A 23,267-nucleotide genomic window follows, 5' to 3' on the forward strand; every position below is an offset into this window, starting at 1 on the left:
GATGTATAAGGGCTGATTTTTTTACTGCACAAATAAAATAAAATACATAATGGAAAAAATGAGAAAAATGTTACACTTGTATTCTGTTTGCACTTCTCCCTACCTCCTACCAACACCTGCCTACCCTCTAAAAACATCGCTCTACCCCAACCTACCTCACCCACCAACACCTCCATACCCCCCAACAACACCTCCCTACTCCACCTCCCCAACAACACCCTACTTCTCCCACACATACACCTCCTTACCCCCACCCCTCTACCCCCAACCAACACCTCCCTACCCCCCCAACAACACCTCCCTACTCCACCTCCCCACCAACACCCTACCTCCCCACCAACACCCTACCTCTCCCTCACATACACCTCCTCACCCCCACCCCCACCACCATCTCCCTCCCCCCACCAACACCACCCTACCCCCCACCAAGACCTCCTTACCTCCCAGCAACATCTCCTGTAGCAGGTTATCTATCCTGGCCATCCCAAAGAGCTTGGCAAACTGGATCTGCTCAATCATCTTCCAACAGATGCTCTGTAGGGATGGAAGCAACAGCAGGATCTCCCCAAACCTCCCCCTGCTCTCGTACTGCCTGTCGTTGATGTAATCTTCCAGATTTACCTGCACTTGGTACCGGAACTGCTTGACTTTTGTGATGTTGGTCAGGCCAGGTGCCACTGGAGGTCAATAATTAATTATCTCTTAATTAGGTTTTTAAAAATTTAGCCACTTAAAGAATGTTTTGAATAAATATGTGTGTTACACTAAAAGAAGCAAATCTTATGTAAAACAGAGTTAAATAATTTCAGAATCATCATTTCTCTTTAGTGCCTAAGAAACATGGGACAGATGAAGTAGAGTTCATCTGTTTCAATTACTTAGGTATATAAAGGGATAGTGTGGTCAGTACTATGCCCAGCTGCCTTTGTTTTTCCTAACAAGAGTTAGGTAATCAACCCTAGCAGCATTTACTTTTTGTTTGTTTAAATATTTATGGAAGCTCTGAGTGCTTAACAGCATAGCTAGACTGCATATAAAGGAATATGAAGGAATAGTGAAGTCAGCACTATGCCATGCCACCTTTACTTTCCCCAATATTAGTCAGGTACCCATCAGAGCTGGGTGGACTCAAAAATGCTCGACTGACTTGAACCCGGATTCAAACTGAAAACTTTCTGGTTAGCAGTCATATGTTCTACCATTCATCCACAATATTTGAAAGATACAACGTATTGTTGAAGCCCCCTCACCTGGATCAAAGAAGACCAACGTCTTCAGGCAAGCAAACTCTGAGTCGTCCACCTGAATCTCTCTCATTGGGGCCACAATCTCGTCTAGAATCCTGCTAGCCACGTGGCCCACGTCAGGGTCAGCGTTCTGTCTTGTGATGATGGACTCGTTGCTCAGTAGGAGAACCTCGTTGAGTGGTATAGAACGTTTGGCCACGCCCAGAATCAGGTGCTCACCAGCATGTGCCCTCAACAGCGCCACCTGAAATTTGCATATGTTTCTTTATGTATTTTATTTTAATATTTCCTAAACCTAAAAAAAATCAATATCCTTTGCAAATCAATATGTGAAGATTTAAACAAAATTAACACAAAAACTTTCTCAATTACTGTTTTAAATTATATTTCAAATATATAAAGAAAACTGAATAATTTTATTAAAAAACATATCTTAAACAATACATTTGAATTAGAGAAGAACAAAATACCATAAGGTTTATTTTGGCATTTTAAATACTTTTAATAAAATGTGTTAACAAGTTTTACCAATTCACTTTCAATGGCAACAGTGTTAACAAATAACATACACCAAGTACATAGGAGTTGATTTTATATATTTTACCAACAAAATTACCCCACCTTCTCACACAAGGGCAGATCACCAAAGCAAGGGAATTAACTCACCTCACACAAGAGCAGATCACCAAAGCAAGGGAACTAACTCACCTGGTCATCCAAGGGCAGATCACCAAAGCAGGGAATCAACTTTGCCCACTCCACCAGCACCAGCAGCTGTTGTTTCATGGACTCCACCACGTCCTCCAGCGAGGCGGACCTGCGGCTGTGGACCTCTGCCATCAGCAGGTGGGAGCCTATCTGTGAATCAATCTGCATTTGTGACAATGCAGTTAAAGAAATGGCAAGTTTTAAAGCAGAGTAAAAGACACAGGTTAGTAAGCGTTAGGAGCCAGGACACAACACTGTAGTGTTCATCAGATCCTGTCAACTGCACTAGGGGTGCTATGGTCTCCAGGGGAGAGGGAAGTTAACCCCAGTCAATTACCTCCTTAAATTACAGCCCCCCCCCCCCTCATCCTGTCGATTAAGAATTGATTCTTAACCTAAGATAGGGTTAGGGAATGGATTAGGTTATTCTTCTGAATGAAATAAGCTTAGTCTGCATTTTTCTGGTTTCCATGTTTCATTTTCTACATTTTCTATAGAATGCCTAGTTTACATTTTCTAAAGAATGCCTAGAATTAGCACAAAATACTTTGTGCTATCAGCACAGTTCATGTTATCAAGAATGCCATGTCACCTTATAAAATGCCAAATCGTTCACTTTATCAATGTCATATATAATAGATATTTTCAAGAGGGGGTAATTACCACGGGTGATAAACTACAGGGGTAATTCATCTAGGGGAAGATGGGGAGGGGGGTAATTACCAGGGAGTAACAGACCTGGGTCAATGTCCTACACCCATTCTCTAGAAGTGCACTACAGCACTGTATCAAAGGATTTAGCTGCAGGTGTCACTGTTAGTGCCATGTGTAGCAATAACTTTGATACAGTTCTACTGGAGCACATTGAGGTACCAGGGCCTACTACAGGGCACTAAATTTTGTGTTCTTGATTTTGTCTAATAGTATAAAACATGTTTTCATGTTTTATATGCTTATACAACACCATCCTAACAATCCAAATTTAAAAAAAAAAATTTTTTTAGAAAAATTTTTGCCTAGAATTTAATCAAATAGTGATTGTGGTTTTTTAAATTTCTTAAACTGGTAGCCAAAAATCTGGCAACAAGAAATCTATGACCCAAGTCCACATGGGTTACACTGAGTGTTGCTCTGTAGGCAAGCAAGAGCAGGAGAGAGAAATCTTGTAGATAAATGGAGGCTAAAGCCATTTCAAATGAATAAAAATAGAAATATAAGGGGAAGTAACCTGATACACACCAACACAAATAAAAAGTCAATCAAGAGATAATGAGAAACAAAATATCTAATTTTTTTAAAGCTGTTTCCTTAAATAGGCTAAAGAAACAAGACTTTGTTAAGCCTGTAAGCTTACATTATTAGTATTCAAACAAAGTTTTTGTTTAATTGAAAAAACAAATGAAGCATGTTACAGAAAAGCTATTTCAATGGTTTTCAAAACAGAAAAGCACTATTAAAAGATTATAAGTGGTATATTTCCAAAACCAAAGCCATCCTACATAGGTTAGTGGCAGAAGATTAAATAAAATCAGAATAGGGAAAGCAATCACAAGAAGTGAAATATAAAAAAAATAAATTCTAAAAACTGTCAATGGAATATTATAATGTGTGGTGTGTTATGTGGATGATCTACTGTGTTGTTCTTGTAAGTCACAAGTAGACTATAACAGTATGTAAACAACAACACACTCATCAAGTGGGAGTGACTAAACAGAGGCAGGTTAACCAGAATTGTTGAGTAGAAGGTCAATCATCACTGATACGAATTATGTAGCTACCTCTATTAGCATTAAGATATGTAGTGCTTCTATGTCTGAATACCACATACATCTGTATCTAATTGTAGCTCAAATGGGCATCTGACATACAAAGGGAAATTTTAAAAGGTAGCTTTGCACTGTTGTGGTTACACAGTAACCACATGTGCCATGTCAACAGGAACTGAGTAACTCTACTTCACCTGCCTTTAACAAGAGAGTGGCTAAGAAGGCAATGTCGCCTCATGTCACAAAGTCAAGTCAGCAAGTCATGTCATCAAATCAGCAGTCATGTCACAAAGTTTTTTCACCAATTCATGTCACCTTGTCATCAAGTCATGTCACCATGTCAGCAGTCATGTCACCAAGTCACCAAGTCAGCAGTCATGTCACCAAGTCAGCAGCCATGTCACCAAGTCAGCAGTCATGTCACCAAGTCAGCAGTCATGTCACCAAGTCAGCAGTCATGTCACCAAGTTATGTCACCATGTCACCAAGTCAGCAGTCATGTCTCTGCAGTCATGTCACCTTGTGTTCACAAACCTGTTGTCTTGCTGCCATCTCAGCAGTCATGTCTCTGCAGTCATGTCACAAAGTCATGTCACCAAGTCAGAAGTCATGTCACCAAGTCAGAAGTCATGTCACCAAGTCAGCAGTCATGTCTCTGCAGTCATGTCTCTGCAGTCATGTCACAAAGTCATGTCACCAAGTCAGAAGTCATGTCACCAAGTCAGAAGTCATGTCACCAAGTCAGCAGTCATGTCTCTGCAGTCATGTCTCTGCAGTCATGTCTCTGCAGTCATATCACCAAGTCAGAAGTCATGTCACCAAGTCAGAAGTCATGTCACCAAGTCAGAAGTCATGTCACCAAGTCAGAAGTCATGTCACCAAGTCAGCAGTCATGTCTCTGCAGTCATGTCACCAAGTCAGCAGTCATGTCTCTGCAGTCATGTCACCAAGTCAGCAGTCATGTCTCTGCAGTCATGTCACCAAGTCAGCAGTCATGTCTCTGCCATCATGTCCCTGCAGTCATGTCACCTTGTGTTCACAAACCTGTTGTCTGGCTGCCGTCTCTGCAGTCAGTAGTGTCTGTACAGACAGCGCGCTGCTCTGGGTGACGTCCTCGTAACTCGTCCTGCGTACACTGATTCTGTCCCTTTCATTCTGGACAGCTGTAACAGGGAGACAACTGCTTTAACAGTACATTAAAACTTAATTAATTGAGCAAGACTTTACTTCACTATCAGAGTTGGTGGATAACGGCAATGGGATAGAAACTGAAAGGCAGGAAAAATTTCCTAGACTCATACAATAGTAATTAGACTGGTATTTTTTATCTACTAGAATGTAACTAGAGACTGTATCCACGAGAATTTAAACAGACTAAAAAGATTTAGAAATTTAATCATACTTTTCTTATGAAAATTTCACTAAATTCATGTATCTAGCCTAGAAGATGAAAGCAGGACTAACCAAAAGGCAAGCACTCAGAAGAGAGAGCCCGCCACGTACCTTCTTTCTTCATGCCGGCCCTAAAGCACTTCCTCAGCCGGCAGTACCGGCACTGGTTCCTCTTGTCCTTGTCCACCACGCAGTTCCGGCTGAACCGGCAGGCGTACACGTGGTTCCGCCGGACGCTGCGCCGGAAGAAGCCCTTGCAGCCGTCGCAGCTGAAGGCGCCATAGTGCTTGCCCGTGGACTTGTCCCGACAGATGGCGCACTCCTGAGTGCCGAGCTGACCGCCGGCCGGCTGGGATCTGGTGCCGCTCTGGTTGTACGAGAAGTTCTGGGCATCTACGTCGGGGGATTCTGGGGAGGGAAATGGTTGCATTCGTTATGGTTCAACTAGTGAGTTAAGCTGCCATGTTGTGGGTAGGTGAGTATAGGGCTGGTAAGTAGGTCAATAAACAGTTCTATGGCTCATGCAGGTTTTATAGAGCCGTATAACTGGTTAGTGACCCACTTACCAGCCGTATAGACATGACGTAATGCTGAAGGTTTTGGCAACATAAATCTGGTCACTTGTAACCGGGATGGAGGGGGAAAAGGTCTCTTTCAGATATTTTTTTCTTTTTGGCGTAGGGAGGGGGGGGGGGGGTTCACTTTAAATTTCAGGCGGGCGGAAACTAGTTAAAGTAGGCCCACAGATTTACTGTATAACTTTATTATTCTATTTCGTCCGGGGGTGAGGCGCCGGCATACAGGGCCGGCGCTACCTATACGGCGAACTAGGGCGCTGTCCGTAGGGGGGCGCCAAAATGGGTTGGAAAAACAAATTGAAAGTTTGAGGGGAAGGGGGTGCAAATCGAAAGTTTGAGGAGGGGGGTGGTGCAAATCGAAAGTTTGAGGGGGGGCACTTTTAACCTAAATAACCTGGCGCCGGCACCCCCCATCCCCCCCTATGAGACAGATGCCTGAAAGAAACACTAGGGAGGTCCAAACTTGCGATTTTTTTTCCTGTATACTAGGGCTCGCACCACCAAAGATTGAAGTGAAACCTTTGTGTAACGGAATGTGTCTGGTAAACTGAACTAAACGGTTGCTTCTCGTCCATTCAACTGTAATTTTAAATATAGCTTGACAAAACCTAATCTATTTAATACAAGTTTGCATGGACAACTAAAATATTTAATTACAATTGGTAGTGGGTTAGAGTGAACCTAATTTAAAATTTAATTAAATTAGAAAGTCATCCAGTAAAAAACAAAGCCCGTACAATATAGATCTAGGTCATTACTAAGAAGAGTAACTCTTGTCTATTAAAATTAAGAGTAGTGGCGACTTCCGGTATTGTGGCTAAAAACTTGTCATTCTCTCTTGACATTCTTCACGAAAAATAAAGGCGGCACGCGAACGACAAAACGTCACACATGACACTTTAAAAAAAATGTTTAAGAAGAAAATAAAAACTACATTGAAAACATGCTTAAGCAGTTCGTACTAAAAAATTAATTGTGTCGCCGATTCACTTGAAATTAAAAGTGGGTTTTTGTGCGGTATGGGCGGCTGTGAGAGAGCGGTTGATTGTAGTGTGGGGGAAATCCCATTCCCCCGCTTCCCGTGAATCAAGGCGAGCTAACTCATGCGGTTAGTGACAAAACGCTGGCAACAATACACGACGTTCAACTATTCTACAAAGTATTTCCTGTCTAAAACACGATTGTGGTTTCCGGATTTTCACACTTTTTCAGGTTGTTCTTTCCCTTGATTAGCAGTTATTTCCCTTATTTCGATGCGTCATGACTTCTTTTAACTCCCCCACCCCCTTTCACACACACCTTCACCCCTCCATCACTGTAATTACCTAACTGCCCTACACATGAAGTTATATAATTTACTAAATTAAACTTGGAAAATTTTCAAAAACGTAAACCACTTGCAAGTTTATTAAATTAAACAATTTGTGTAACAATAAACCTTTTTGAAAGCAAGCTAAATGTAATCAGTTTTGATCTAAAAATAATACTTTTAAAGACTATCATTTTGGCTTAAGCTATAATATACTTTTAATGTTGAGATGCAACACCAATTCGCAAGTCAACCCCCCCCCCCCCCAACCCCCAATATAAATAAAAAGATTGACAACAGTTTGATAGTTGTTAGCAAATGATCTGAAATGCTTGTTTTAAAGGATTAATACAAGTAGACAAGAGTCTATTAAATTAAACAACACACAAGTAAAAGATTTCACACATTTAGGCAGTAGTGTCAATTATGAAGGAGACTGCACCACTGAAATGAAACCCCGCATCTCAAAAACCAAGCAAGCATTTACAGCCACACAAAAGACATTGCGATGGAAGGAAATCTCCAGGACGAAATACAGACGTTTGAAAAGTAATATCCTAAGCGTGACGTATGGCAGCGAATGCTGGGAAGTACCAACCGCTATCATCACATCACTGGATGCGGTGGATAAAAGGCATCCACTGGATGAGGTGGATAAAAGGCATCCACTGGATGAGGTGGATAAAAGGCATCCACTGGATGAGGTGGATAAAAGGCATCCACTGGATGAGGTGGATAAAAGGCATCCACTGGATGAGGTGGATAAAAGGCATCCACTGGACCAACGCCATCTCCAAGGATAGATAACTAGATCTAGGATACATGGAGATGGAAGCCGTTTCAGAAATTAGTGAAAAAAATAATAAAAAAGATGATGCTGGATAGGTCAGGTTTTTCCTAGAGGCTTCTAGTTTAGCCCCATTCGTGTGATGTCATACTAACTAAATGGGCCCCCTCAAGGAAAAAGAAAACAGGGAAGGCTAAGGTAGACGTGGAGGCGTATCTATATATATAATTCTCTTCTGGGAGACGTTAGAAAACAAGCTGCAAGCGCGCCTTACAGTCCCCCCTCTTCCTCTCTATCGCTACCCCCCACCCCCCAAATGGTCTGGTGAGCTGTAGTTCACGCTGTTTACATTTTACAATCATAGAGCCGGGTTTGGTGACGGCTATTAGGGGCAGATAATTTAGTTTGAAACGATTTTAAACTTAGAGGAGGTAACTAAGAGGAGGCTGCTTTCACGTGGGGGGGGGGGGGGGGGGAGGGGGTTTAGTGTTTTTAAGCAAATATTTTCAGTGGCAGCATTGTTACTGTTGAATTCACAAATTATGAATTACTGAAAAGTAGAAAAAACAACAACTAAATAGCGGCGCATGATACGCAGCGGGTCGGCTCGTATATATATAATTCTCTTCTTGGAGACGATAGAAAACACCAAGGTGTTAGCGCGCCTAGAATTCCCCTCTCTTTCTCTCTAGGCATACCCTTACCACCCCCACCCCCACATGGTCAGGTGAGCTGTGGTTCACGCTAAATGTTTACACCGTAGAGCCGGGTTTAGTGACGGCTATATAGACAGATAATTTAGTTTGAAACGATTTTAAACTTAGGGGAGGTTGCTTTCACGGGGGAGGGGGGGGGGGGGGGGGGCGTTGGGTAGGGGTTGGGGGAAGGGAGGGGGGTATCGTCCTTAACGACCTACTGATAGTATTTTAAAGCAAATATTTTCAGTGGCAGCATTGGTACTGTCGAATTCACAAATTATGAATGACTGAAAAATAGAAAATAAAACAACTAAATAGCGGCGTATGATACGCCGCGGGTCGGCTCGTAGCAGAAAAACAACTAAGGCAGGACAAAGACCGACAAAAGTGGAAAAAGCTTTCTGTGGTGGCCCCATGTGACCTGCGCACAAAAGGAAAAAGATGATGTGATGAAAGGATACGTTTTTATAAAGTCCAAGCAAAAAAATATATCATAACTTGGTGCGTTGGTGAGATCTAGACTAAGTAGTTTATGATATTCCACAGCGAAAACCGATTCAGGTTTTACTCCAGACATTCACCAATTACGTAATGCAGATCGTTGTTGACATTGTTAAAATGGAACAAGCCAATACGAATCACAAGTTTTCATTCCTGGCGAAAATTAAGATAAAATAAGTAACTGCGATTATTAACAAATATGGATTTTAAAAAGTCGAGATGTGATTGTGTGTTTAACTTCTTCAATCGACATGGCCCCCGTGGATAAGTCGTAAAATAGTAACAACAGAGCTAAATCAACCGGTGTTTCTAATTTCTAGAGCCATCGGAAAAATAACGGATGTTTCTACAGGAAAATAAGCGATGTTTCTAATGCTATCAAGCATATGACGAATGTTTTTAGAGCTATAACTAGTCTATGTATTTATTCTATGAAAGAACAAACAGACACAGTGTCAGTGCTAGAAACAAAACAACCTACCACACAACTTCCAGCTAGGCAGAGATTCGACCAGCGAGAACAGGTTGGAGCTGTTGAGCGGCGCCTCGTAGTACGGATGTCCGTGCTCTGGGCGCCGGTGCGACACCGCCACGTACTGCTCCACCCGATACGCCTCAGTGATCAGGCACTGGCTTGCAGGACTGGTGTTGTAGGCGTAACGGCAGCTGGGCCGTTCTTCCTGGAACTTCATCGTCACGGGTGGCCGCTCGCTGGTGGCCAGTTGTTGATGGCCAGTGGCTGATGGCCTGTCGTTGCCTCTGTTGGTCGCAGATGGCCAAATCAAGTTATCCAATCGAGGGTTCGATCAAGTTCTCCAAATAGGGTTCAATCAAATTCTTCAAGTAGGATTCGATCAAGTTCTCCAAATAGGATTTGATCAAATTCTTCAAATAGGATTCGATCAAGTTCTCCAAATAGGATTCAGATTCTTCAAATAGGATTCGATCAAGTTCTCCAAATAGGATTTGATCAAATTCTTCAAATAGGATTCGATCAAGTTCTCCAAATAGGATTCAGATTCTTCAAATAGGATTCGATCAAGAAGTTTTCCAAATAGGGTTCAATCAAATTCTTCAAATAGGATTCGATCAAGTTTTCCAAACAAGGAACGATTAAGTCCGATAACATCAGTTCAATCAATCACCAACAAGCAAGTTCGTTTCAACTTTTCAAAAAGAAAGATCAAATTATTTCAACCGTTCGATCAACTTATCCAAAACAAAGTCCTTAAGTTACCACGGCATCGCATAGCCTACAACACATATCCACACTAAGCAGGAATGTTTTTGACCCAACTCAGCTAGTATATCTTCAAACTTTCAATTTTCTTTGACTTGAATCCAACTGTCTTTAGTAGTAAAACTAGCGTACCACAACAACAAAAGCTGCGTTCTTTACAAAACAAAACAATCAGATTGATCGATCTTATTGGTCAAATCACTGCGCTGATCCCGTCCACTAGCTCGCCAGGACAGCACGAGGAGATTACGCCGGAGATAATCCACGGCTTAGCCCGCTGTCCACTTACAAGACAAGGCGGTCATTTTTCTGTCCTTCACTACAACATCGCTCCACCAATCAGCGTCTTTCTTATCGTTAGCTCCGCCCTTTTATGCCTTTATATGGCGAGGCAGTCGTGTTGTTTCATCCTGTTAAATTTACGTCCAACACTTGAGAACTTCTTCACAAGCTTTTCTTGTACAAGCTTTCACTTTTGTCCTACTAGTCCACACTTACACCCCTCCCTGGCCCCACCCCCACACCCCGCCCAACTTAACGATCTGTCAGTCATGAAGAATACCCAGTATAATCTAAAAATTCAATCACATCTACTGTCGAAATTTGCATATGTAAATTAGTTATTCATGACGTATTAAGTAACACTGTTCGAGACTGCGGTTACCTAATGAGGGCAAACAGTTTTCCTGTAATGGCAAACTAATGGCCGCATTTCGAGACAAGTAATGTAGGTTTGTGGTGAGAGTGGTGATTATTACAGCCTACAGAAAGTACCTCTTTAGTAACTATACTATTATTCTATGTGGGTTTTAGTGTAGGGTGTATTAAAGTACCAATTATCGCAATAGTGTTTTTTTTTTTAAATTTTATTTTTAAAAAATAGATAATGTGTTCATTAGATACGAATGGGTAGATTTTTGGAGGTAGAGTCCCACAAAACCGAGTCACCTTAAAGAAAGTCACCCTAAAGAGAATTACCTTAAGGAGAATCATCCTAAAGAGAATTACCCTAAAGAGAATTACCCTAAAGAGAATCAACCTAAAGAGAATTACCCCAAACAGAATCACCCTAAAGAGAATTACCCTAAAGAGAATTACCCTAAAGAGAATTACCCTAAAGAGAATTACCCTAAAGAGAATTACCCTAAACAGAATTACCCTAAACAGAATCACCATAAAGAGAATTACCCTAAAGAGAATTACCCTAAAGAGAATCACCCTCCAGAGAATTAACCTAAAGAGAATCACCCTAAAGAGAATTAACCTTAAGAGAATTACCCTAAAGAGAATTACATTACATTTTCAAATTTAATTTTTTTAAAATGTTTAAAAGATATTTCGTTGTTTTTTTTTTCGTCATATCAGGATTTGAACATGACAAGACAAGACTAGAGAACAGTGTTTCTTCCAGACTTTTTTCTCCGGGGGGGGGGGGGGCAACTTGAAATTTGAGGGGGGGGGGGGGCACTTGAAATTTGAGGGGGGGGGCGCAGAGAGAGATGTCTGGAAAAAACACTGCTAGAGAACTGTTTCAGCAACAAGGCTGAGGGCTATTCACTGTTTTCGTTCCTTCACATTCCGACATGTAATAAATGTGTTAACAAAAGGAGAATCCTACCCAAGTGTTGAACGTCCTAACGATATAGCACCAAGTACAATATCCCTAGGTGACGTTCATGCTGCAATCATTGGTGGTGGGGGAGGGGCTCATATTCAAGATGGTGCGGTACACAAACTGTCCTGCCCGACGGCAGATGGTGATGGGGAGATGGTAGGGAGAGATGGGGAGATGGTAGGGAAAGATGGGGAGAGATGAGCAACCGCCAGACACGGGGTTCAAGTGAGCAGACGAGAGGCTGACACCACAAGTTATCAGAGTTCAAATCTCACACCGACCAACATCATGCTCGACACGGTCTGTGCTCCTTCATACGTCACAGGGGCAGGGATGGGAATACGGGAAACACGTGACTTTGTGTATATCAATAATAGAGTAATACAATTGTTCATCTCAATATGTACGTATGCATATATATATATATATATATATATATATATATATATATATATATATATATATATATATTCCGCCCATAATTTCAGATAAAGGAGAATGGGTCCCGATACGTTTGGTAGAAATTGACACAAGATAATCAGTATGGTTTACAAGCATGTCGTGTTGATTATAGAATGGTTGAGTCATCGACCCGTTGTAGCCTTGGGTCTACGGTATTTTTAAAATGGCAGACAATTAGAGTTATTCCCCCTCCCGTAAAGTCGGACATGTTTGTTTACCTAAAGTTGACACTAATCACTAATGCTATTTTTGTTACGGAATAGGATTAATGAAGATAAAGAGGATTATATAGACGATTATTGTACCCAGTAGGTAATTTCAATGAAATCTAAACAACTTCCAATGGAGTTAAAAGATTGTTTTTAAGTGAATAGGCTATTTAATTTTTGTAAAGTTAAAATTGTTAATACACTTGAAATTGTGTTGCAATCACGTTTTTTTTTCTTCAATCAGAAGCAGACATAGACCCAATGATCAATAGGCCACTGTCTGTTTCTGTGGGTTGTCCTCCCTTCTCACACTCTATACAGTTTTAGGGTGAAAACAAAACTTTAAAAACATCTTTAAACATCAACAACCAATGAGAAATGTTATCTGAACTTCCTTAGGTTGGGTAGGCGGATCTTTCCTCTATTTGAATACATGAGTTCCTATTTGTTTTGTTCGTGCACTAAATAGTGTCAAGTATAAAACGTGAATGTGTCTTTTAGTGACCTAATCGTCATCAAACTAGACAAAAATCAGCAGTATGTATCGAAACTTAGAGATATGCACGAAAATAGAACTTCAAATCGCAATAGGGTAACTCACCATATTAGAAAATTAAAAGAACATACCTCCAAATGTTAATATAAAACTGTCCAGCCTAATGTAAAGCATGGTAGATCATTTAAAGAAAGTAATCAAGGGACTGATTCCACTTTTTAATTGCAGTGATAAGATAAAATGTTGGGTTTTTCGTAATAAAACGTAATGGACTTGGGAGAAAATTGAATGGCATTTGTTACTTTCTCACACTGGCAGAATTTTGTCTTCACAGACTTTTTTTCTCCAACTGTAGGCAGGCTTTTTTTCTCCAACTGTAGGCAGACTTTTTTCTCCAACTGTAGGCAGACTTTTTTCTCCAACTGTAGGCAGACTTTTTTCTCCAACTGTAGGCAGACTTTTTTCTCCAACTGTACGCAGACTTTTTTCTCCAACTGTAGGCAGACTTTTTTCTCCAACTGTAGGCAGACTTTTTTCTCCAACTGTAGGCAGACTTTTTTCTCCAACTGTAGGCAGACTTTTTTCTCCAACTGTAGGCAGACTTTTTTCTCCAACTGTACGCAGACTTTTTCTCCTACTGTACTTAGACTTTTTTCTCCAACTGTACTTAGACTTTTTTCTCCAACTGTAGGCAGACTTTTTTCTCCAACTGTAGGCAGACTTTTTTCTCCAACTGTATGCAGACTTTTTTCTCCAACTGTATGCAGACTTTTTTCTTCAACTGTAGGCAGACTTTTTTCTCCAACTGTTGACAGACTTTTTTCTCCAACTGTATGCAGACTTTTTTCTCCAACTGTTGACAGACTTTTTTCTCCAACTGTACGCAGACTTTTTTCTCCAACTGTAGGCAGACTTTTTTCTCCAACTGTAGGCAGACTTTTTTCTCCAACTGTATGCAGACTTTTTTCTCCAACTGTATGCAGACTTTTTTCTCCAACTGTACGCAGACTTTTTTCTCCAACTGTAGGCAGACTTTTTTCTCCAACTGTAGGCAGACTTTTTTCTCCAACTGTACGCAGACTTTTTTCTCCAACTGTACGCAGACTTTTTTCTCCAACTGTAGGCAGACTTTTTTCTCCAACTGTATGCAGACTTTTTTCTCCAACTGTATGCAGACTTTTTTCTCCAACTGTAGGCAGACTTTTTTCTCCAACTGTTGACAGACTTTTTTCTCCTACTGTATGCAGACTTTTTTCTCCAACTGTTGACAGACTTTTTTCTCCAACTGTACGCAGACTTTTTTCTCCAACTGTAGGCAGACTTTTTTCTCCAACTGTAGGCAGACTTTTTTTCTCCGTCCAACTGTAGGCTGAATTTTTTCTCCGACTGTCGGCAGACTTTTTGGAAGACTACCACTGTTGCCTTGTTGTCATTGAAATATGTAATCGATATCTCACATGTTGCTGCAAATAATTACTGTAATCGAAAGCCTAAAATGAATTTACATTACCTTTTTTTTTTAAAAAAAGTAACTCTAATCCTAAACTCTAATACCCCAAAGGTAACCCAAACCCAAATATAACCCCAGCTTGTCAAAACCAGTATTACATTATTTTTTTCGCTCGCGGAAACGCTAAGTTTGTTTTGTTCAGTGGGTCATTGTTTACCCTGTTGTTGCGCAGGTCTATGTTTGCGCCGGTGTAACACCTCGCCGGTCAATGGAGTCGAAGGTCCGAACTGGCCACGGGCGTGTGCGATAGACCGTGGAGCTCTAATCATTGCACGCTCTTGTCTGTCCGGTGTCTTCACACTAACTGTGACTACCCGATTCAGTTGTAATTAGGATAAAATTTTAACCCCCTCGTATCTGATAGCGCACCGGAGCTGGCGGCTCAAGTTAGTCTTTTCCCAAGCTTCTCTGGGCTGATACAGTGATAGCGCGAGAGAGATCCCCTCGGGGGGCGTTGGCTAGTAGGTGGTCACGTCACGGGGACAGTACTCTAGGGTGGAAAGATAGGGGAGATAACGCTAGATACACGGAGAATATTCAATATCTACAACACTATCTGTGTGGAATCTGTGGTTAGGTTAAAGAAGGAAAATGTTTACTTTCTATCTGGCTATTGCGTTTTTATTTATTTCCAGCGGATTGGTTTAGAAGGGATAAAGAGAGTAGTGTTAATATACGAGTTATTTCCCTTGTGTTGGCTGAGAAAATAAGACTGGGGATTTTCTCCAACGAATGCTAAGGGCAACGGTTGTTAAAATACTTCATAGAACTTGTGCATAAATTAATTAACTAAGAATGACAAAATCTATGTACAATTTTTGTGTTCTCAGGATTTCATAAAAGTGAAAATATATTTTAACCATTGAAGTTAAACTATCTCAACCACTACAGTAAAGTTAAACCAGCTTACCCACTACACTAAAGTTAAACCATTTCAACCAATACACTATAGTTAAACCATCTCAACCGCTACACTAATGTTAAACCATTTTACCATTAAACTACACGTCTACACTTTTAATTAAAAGCCAGTCAATGCTGATAAACAAGAAGAATTCAAAGTTAGCTGAAGACCTAATTAAACTAATCTGTTTAGTTTTCTTTCCCTATCTTTACCCATTTACTATTCATACACAAAAGTCATTTCAACAGGATTTTATAAATTTTATTTTACTTGGTATTCAAAAAATCATTTTAAAAAATAATATTCACTTTAAAAAAACCCGGGCTCCTAGCTCCTGTCATTAACTTTATCAAAGCAAAAAGATCCGGCTGAGATAGGCTGTGGGTACACCCGCACACAAACTTGGGTGATTTATTGCCGGCCATCAAGGTCTAGGGCCGGGGTTTTATCACACCGCCATCACAGTCCTACCTACCTCTAGCAGGATCATCGGTTGTACTTGGTGAGGTCATTTTATGCAGGTAAGGGGGGGGGGTAGATTTGGTCATTACTTGCAGGGGGGGGGGGGGATGCGGCCATTATTCAAAGCGTTATTCTTGTCTATGCCCGCTATCGCCGGGCAAGAAAGGCCACTCCAAAAGGATTTGCCTCTTTTATCTTTCGGCTCTTGGTCGTGCTCGTGATAATTATCTGTACTAATTGTTATCGTTGAGGTAGGTATTAGGGCAGCACAACACGCTGGGAGGGTTGAGGTAAGGATTAGGGGAAGAATTACGATCAGAGTTTCTTCCAGGTATCTCTTCGGGAGGGGGGTGAGGTGAGCCGCCCCCCCCCCCCAGAGGAAAGTCTACCGCCCCCACCCCACCCACCCCCCGAACACAATGGAATTAATATAGAAACAATATACTTTTACTAGTGTCTGTACGCCCCCCCCCCCCCCCCCACCGGGGAAAAAAGTGAAAGAAATACTGATTACGATGGGAGGGTTGGGATTAGTGGAGCGTAGGGTTGAGGTAAGGATTAGTGGAGCATTACGGTGGTGGGGAGGGGGGGGTTGTTGCCTCCGCTACTGGAGTTAAGGGAAGACTATGGGAGGGGTAGGACACAGTAGTTGGACGAGATTCAGTGAACTCTTTTTTAAAGTCTTAAACAAAAACTATAACTAAATTAGCTTTGCCGCATTTACAATACTTGAACATGAGGGGAAAAGGGGGTTGCAAATAAAGGACTAATTGCAAAATAAAATATTCAAAAATTATTTTCAAATACGTGTTGCAACCTCATATTTTATAACAAAATATAGAATGTTTCAGAATAACTATACAGCATTAATTTTTAATGTAAAAATAAAAAGTAATTTTAAAATCCTACCAGTGATACCTCGCCTCACCATGTAGTATTCACATTTTTGAGCAGGATAGAAATGGCACTTAAAATCCATTGCACAACATCACCAAAATGGGCCTAGTTACATCAGCACTTACATTTAAAATTGAAAGTTGATGGCGAAAAATTGCAAAACAGACGAAATACCACCCACGTGATCTGACTGTAAGTCACTCAACCGTTGGGATAGAAACTTGGTTGACTCACGCACAAGGAGGAAATTCCCCTCGATTGGAGTTTCGTTTTAGGGTGAGATCTTCCACGAAACATGTCAACAATCCACGAGGGTAAACCAGTGGCTGAGTTATGCAACTCGGGTATAGGAGGGTGACAAATATAAACAGGTCTTTAAAAACATTCTAGGCTGAAGAAGAAAAAACTATTTGAAACGGTATCATTTTTAAGGCGCAAACACAAAGCATTTCCGGTGTATTAAAGAGATATTGTATAATGAAGATCATGAAAACATGTTTTTAACTGGGCCAAAGTTTATATTTGAAGTCAAGGATTCATTCGCATGCAACTCAAGTCAATGACAGACTAGCATAAAGCGCAATTCAAGGATAGATTCATATTCAGCTTTAATTAATGATAGATTCATATTCATCTTTAATTAATGATAGATTCGCACTCTACCTAAATCAATGAAAGATTCGCGTACGATTAAAATCGATGACAGATTCACATTTAAGAGGGCAATGTCATACATGAAAGAGGACAACTGTACTAAGGAGCATACAACGACTGCATGTAATTGAGTCACTTGTGCTATCTCACTTGGATGTAGTGGCCGTGACCACATCCACGGCCGTTGTGTGGATCACTATCAAAGGTCAAGGTAACAGCTGAGGCCTCTTATCTTGGAGTAATGTGCTACCAATCCTTACTTTGACAATGTAATATTACGTTATAGTTCCGCTCCTTTCTGACTTTGATCTGTGCAGTAGCTATGCCGTGAGGTCAAATATTACAAGCTTTGACATAGCTCACAAAGTCAAGACCACCGGTTTGTGGTCAGATCTTGTAACTCAATTGTGACCCACTTCAAATGCAGCGACTTTTTTCAAAGTATCCCGATAAATCGTTGCCGATGACAGAAGAAAGATCATTATATCTCCAATATAATTAGAGGCCTATATAAAATTTATCATTAAAATTAATTTAAAAGAAAGATCAATTTAATTTTTTAGACAGGGGAGATAACCCAGTGTCGATGAACGATTGTATCTAATTATGAGTCAGACATATTGTCAGTACATCCATGCCCAACTTCGTTATGTCCAAACAAGCAGTACGACAAAATTGTGGTTGTAGATCATCTTGGTGGTGGTGAAGTTAGTTAATACAGGGACATACGATATAATTGTGGTTGTAGATCATCTTGGTGGTGGTGAAGTTAGCTAATTCAGGGACATACGATAAATTGTGGTTGTAGATCATCTTGGTGGTGGTGAAGTTAGCTAATACAGGGACATACGATAAATTGTGGTTGTAGATTATCTTGGTGGTGGTGAAGTTAGCTAATACAGGGACATACGATATAATTGTGGTTGTAGATCATCTTGGTGGTGGTGAAGTTAGCTAATACAGGGACATACGACAAAATTGTGGTTGTAGATCATCTTGGTGGTGGTGAAGTTAGATAATACAGGGACATACGATATAATTGTGGTTGTAGATCATCTTGGTGGTGGTGAAGTTAGCTAATTCAGGGACATACGATAAATTGTGGTTGTAGATCATCTTGGTGGTAGTGAAGTTAGCTAATACAGGGACATACGATAAATTGTGGTTGTAGATCATCTTGGTGGTGGTGAAGTTAGCTAATACAGGGACATACGATATAATTGTGGTTGTAGATCATCTTGGTGGTGGTGAAGTTAGCTAATTCAGGGACATACGATAAATTGTGGTTGTAGATCATCTTGGTGGTAGTGAAGTTAGCTAATACAGGGACATACGATAAATTGTGGTTGTAGATCATCTTGGTGGTGGTGAAGTTAGCTAATACAGGGACATACGATATAATTGTGGTTGTAGATCATCTTGGTGGTGGTGAAGTTAGCTAATACAGGGACATACGATATAATTGTGGTTGTAGATCATCTTGGTGGTGGTGAAGTTAGCTAATACAGGGACATACGATAAATTGTGGTTGTAGATTATCTTGGTGGTGGTGAAGTTAGCTAATACAGGGACATACGATAAATTGTGGTTGTAGATCATCTTGGTGGTGGTGAAGTTAGCTAATACAGGGACATACGATAAATTGTGGTTGTAGATCATCTTGGTGGTGGTGAAGTTAGCTAATACAGGGACATACGATAAATTGTGGTTGTAGATCATCTTGGTGGTGGTGAAGTTAGCTAATACAGGGACATACGATATAATTGTGGTTGTAGATCATCTTGGTGGTGGTGAAGTTAGCTAATACAGGGACATACGATATAATTGTGGTTGTAGATCATCTTGGTGGTGGTGAAGTTAGCTAATACAGGGACATACGATATAATTGTGGTTGTAGATCATCTTGGTGGTGGTGAAGTTAGCTAATACAGGGACATACGATAAATTGTGGTTGTAGATTATCTTGGTGGTGGTGAAGTTAGCTAATACAGGGACATACGATAAATTGTGGTTGTAGATCATCTTGGTGGTGGTGAAGTTAGCTAATACAGGGACATAACATAAACAATGTGTGGGATACCATCAGCAAGGGAAGCCAAATTATGGGAGTACTAACAATAGGAGAAAGGGATATTTAGAAAGAGAATTATGGGGAGCACCAGCTATTGATAAATATAATACTATGAAGCACATTATGCCACATTAGCGGGGAATGAAGGCGTCGCATGGCAACATTTCTAACAAATAAACTACAACAGGAGTGAATTTACATGTAATATTTGAAACCATTGTTTGAAGTCTAAATCAACATAACGAAAACAGCGTCAGTTTTACCTAACGAAAAATTTATGTTTAGAGAGTTCTAAAGCAATTCAGACACGCGTAGCAACAAAGAATTTCACAACGTCATTTTTTTTTTAGGAAATTAACATTTTCCTACTTTGGTCAAGCAAAAGTAGCATATTAGGGTGAACAACTTGAATGATCTCCAAACACTTGGACCCTAATAATAAACAGACACGACATAAAAAAAAAATCATAACCGAAATTGTCCTTGACTCGGATGTAATATTTTTTTCGTGTAAAAGTTACATAAGCTCTGCCACTAACCGGTTACGAGAAGAAAAAAATATTACAACTAAGTCAAGGACAATTTCGCTACACTTTTTTGAAAAACATTCTTTAAACCCAATAAATATTTCATCCTGAAAATATTAAAAAAAAAAAAATTGAAGAAGATCAGCCAAGCATGTTCCAACCTTCGTAACACAGAAGAGGGCTCTCGAGTCAAGTGATTGTACAACTGCAGATCTTGGAGCTTCGTATCACCAATGCCATACGCAAGTGGAAATCAGTTTCAAGTGTACGATGATCCAAGTTTCGATATCTCTGGTTTCCTTTGTTGTGTTTCATCTTCCTTGTTCAAAGTAGGGTCAACGCCTAGTCTCCAAGAACAATTACAACTCAAGTGTTGAATTCAACTTTGATGGGTTAGAAACATTTATTTTTATAACCTATGCACTTATATTGGGATGACCTTCCTATGATTAAAATCGGACGAGGGATGAGGGGGAAGGATGGATGGAGATTGGCCGTCAGTCTATGAAATGGTATTTTCTACCCGTGTACGCAGTGAAAGAGAAAATGTTGGCACTGTGGGTCAGCTCACCACAAGATCTAACAGTAACAGACAGTAGTGTAGCGAGGGGGGGGGGGGGACATATGTCCCCGGGCGCCGACCTTAGGGGGCGCCAAAATGGGTTGGAAAAATAAATTGAAAGGTTGAGGGGGGTGTAAATTGAAAGTTTGAGGGGGGGGGTGTGCAAATCGAAAGTTTGAGGGGGGGGGGGGGTGCAAATCGAAAGTTTGAGGGGGGGGGGGGGGTGCAAATCGAAAACTTGAAACTTTGTCCCTGGGAAGGGTCTCTATGCCTCTGGGGGGGTGACACCATTAAGTGCCGCACCGGGTGACACCCGACCTCGCTACGCCACTGTATATATATATATATATATATATATATATATATATATATATATATATATATATATATATATATATATATATATATATATGCCTATACATTAATACACACACACACGCTTATCAAATCACTACGTAATAGAGTGACTAAAATTTTGTATAAAAACAAGAAATAACTACTTGATTTCCACTTGAAAATTTGTAAAATCAATCCGTGAAAAAAAAACATATTCTCCGGGAATTTCTATACAATAGGTGAGCGGTCAAGACTAGAGGGAACTTTTTGGGGAAAATACGGTAGTTAATTATCTCAGGCAAGTGGATACAAGGATTGGGGTTATAGGAGAGGATGTTATAAGGACTAGGGTTAGGGGTGGGAGTGGGGGGCTGGCTGTGTCCAGAGGTGGAATGGCGCGCCAGTCTACTGGGAAATATTCCGGTGGGTCCCCAGGAAAGGTGTTGTAATAGTCCTATTAGTGGTTCAATTTTTAAAAATAATTTGTTGGTAATTCTCCTTTTTATCATTAGATACCCATCATGCTAAGGCGGAAGTTCCGGTTTTAAAAAGAGAAAAAAAAATGCAACATAAAAATTTCCAAGCGCTCCTTGTACACAGCCAATCCACTGCTGCTTGTGTCTACTTGTGGCGTTAAACGTTGAACTACCACCCCCTGTCAATATTGATACTTCAGTAACAACGTCAGCTTCCTACCAATCTACTTGTTCTAACTTTGACGGCTTTTTTTTTTGTTTGGATTTTTCGATACTTTCCCCATGAAGATTTTCTTAAAATTTTTTGTCTGATAATCAATAGTCTATTTATAGATTGATCCGAATCGATGACTTGGTACAGGCTATCAATCAACCAATCAGTCCAATGACCACGTGACTAAGATGACCAGCACTTGAGTGAAAGCCAACAGGCCCGGGCGAGACAGAGATAAAGCAGCCAATCGAACGCGTGCACTTAGACGAGTCGAGTGTCTCGAAGGATCTGATTGGTTATCTTTTCCAGATACCACCACGGTGATGTTACTATCAGAGCTCTACTGAACCTCATCCAATATATCCCAACATATCAGAACACTACTAAACCTCATCCAATATATCCCAACATATCAGAACACTACTAAACCTCATCCAATATATCCCAACATATCAGAACACTACTAAACCTAACCCAGCACACCAGAGCACTATAAAGTTAACAACATAAAAGGGCACAACTTAATCCAACATATTAGAGCACTATAGTTCTAGCACAACAAAACAGAACACTACTAAACCTAACCCAATATTCGGACACTACTAAACTTAACCCAATATTAGAGCACTACTAAACCTAACACAATATTAGAGCACTACTAAACCTAACCCAATATTAGAGCACTACTAAACCTAACCCAATATTAGAGCACTACTAAACCTAAACCAATATTAGAGCACTACTAAACCTAAACCAATATTAGAGCACTACTAAACCTAACCCAATATTAGAACACTACTAAACCTAACCCAATATTAGAACACTACTAAACCTAACCCAATATTAGAGCACTACTAAACCTAACCCAATATTAGAACACTACTAAACCTAACCCAATATTAGAACACTACTAAACCTAACCCAATATTAGAACACTACTAAACCTAACCCAATATTAGAGCACTACTAAACCTAACCCAATATTAGAACACTACTAAACCTAACCCAATATTAGAGCACTACTAAACCTAACCCAATATTAGAACTCTACTAAACCTAACCCAATATTAGAACACTACTAAACCTAAACCAATATTAGAGCACTACTAAATCCTTACCTAATATTCGAACACTACTAAACTTAACCCAATATTAGAACACTACTAAACTTAACCCAATATTAGAAAACTACTAAACTTAACCCAATATTAGAAAACTACTAAACTTAACCCAATATTAGAACACTACTAAACTTAACCCAATATTAGAACTCTACTAAACCTAAACCAATATTAGAACTCTACTAAACCTAAACCAATATTAGAATACTACTAAACCTAACCCAATATTCGAACACTACTAAACCTAAACCAATATTAGAATACTACTAAGCCTAACCCAATATTCGAACACTACTAAACTTAACCCAATATTAGAAAACTACTAAACCTAACCCAACCTCATAGGCGTAGCGAGGGCGGGGCGGGGGGTGCGGGCCGCACCGGGTGACACCATTTAGGGGGGGGGGGGTGACACCAAGGCAAAGTACGAGAACACTACAAAACCTAACCCAATGTAATAGAGCCCTACAAAACCTAACCCGCATATTGCACATATATAGCGAAGTGTTAAAGTTTGATAACGAC

The 23,267-nt window shown here is 40.3% G+C and overlaps 1 protein-coding gene across 3 annotated transcripts in view; it reads right to left on the reverse strand.

Moving 5' to 3' along the window:
• Nucleotides 1–23,267, reverse strand: part of LOC131941076 (hepatocyte nuclear factor 4-gamma) — a 56,977-nt gene that overhangs the window by 3,313 nt on the left and 30,397 nt on the right. The window contains exons 1-6 of one of the 3 annotated variants that reach the window (XM_059300060.1): nucleotides 16,794–17,105; nucleotides 5,225–5,521; nucleotides 4,766–4,884; nucleotides 1,956–2,105; nucleotides 1,251–1,491; nucleotides 441–677 (exon numbers count right to left, since the gene is read on the reverse strand). In XM_059300060.1, coding sequence (XP_059156043.1) covers nucleotides 441–677; nucleotides 1,251–1,491; nucleotides 1,956–2,105; nucleotides 4,766–4,884; nucleotides 5,225–5,521; nucleotides 16,794–16,863 — 1,114 coding nt within the window. In that variant the 5' untranslated portion in view covers nucleotides 16,864–17,105. Of the gene's footprint in view, nucleotides 1–440; nucleotides 678–1,250; nucleotides 1,492–1,955; nucleotides 2,118–4,765; nucleotides 4,885–5,224; nucleotides 5,522–16,793; nucleotides 17,106–23,267 lie in introns of those variants that run through there. The other 2 variants (XM_059300059.1, XM_059300061.1) reach the window with 2 other exon arrangements.

Source organism: Physella acuta, unplaced genomic scaffold, assembly GCF_028476545.2.
Source record: "Physella acuta isolate Inbredline_101_S28 unplaced genomic scaffold, ASM2847654v3 ptg000345l, whole genome shotgun sequence".
In the NCBI taxonomy this organism is placed as follows: domain Eukaryota; kingdom Metazoa; phylum Mollusca; class Gastropoda; family Physidae; genus Physella; species Physella acuta.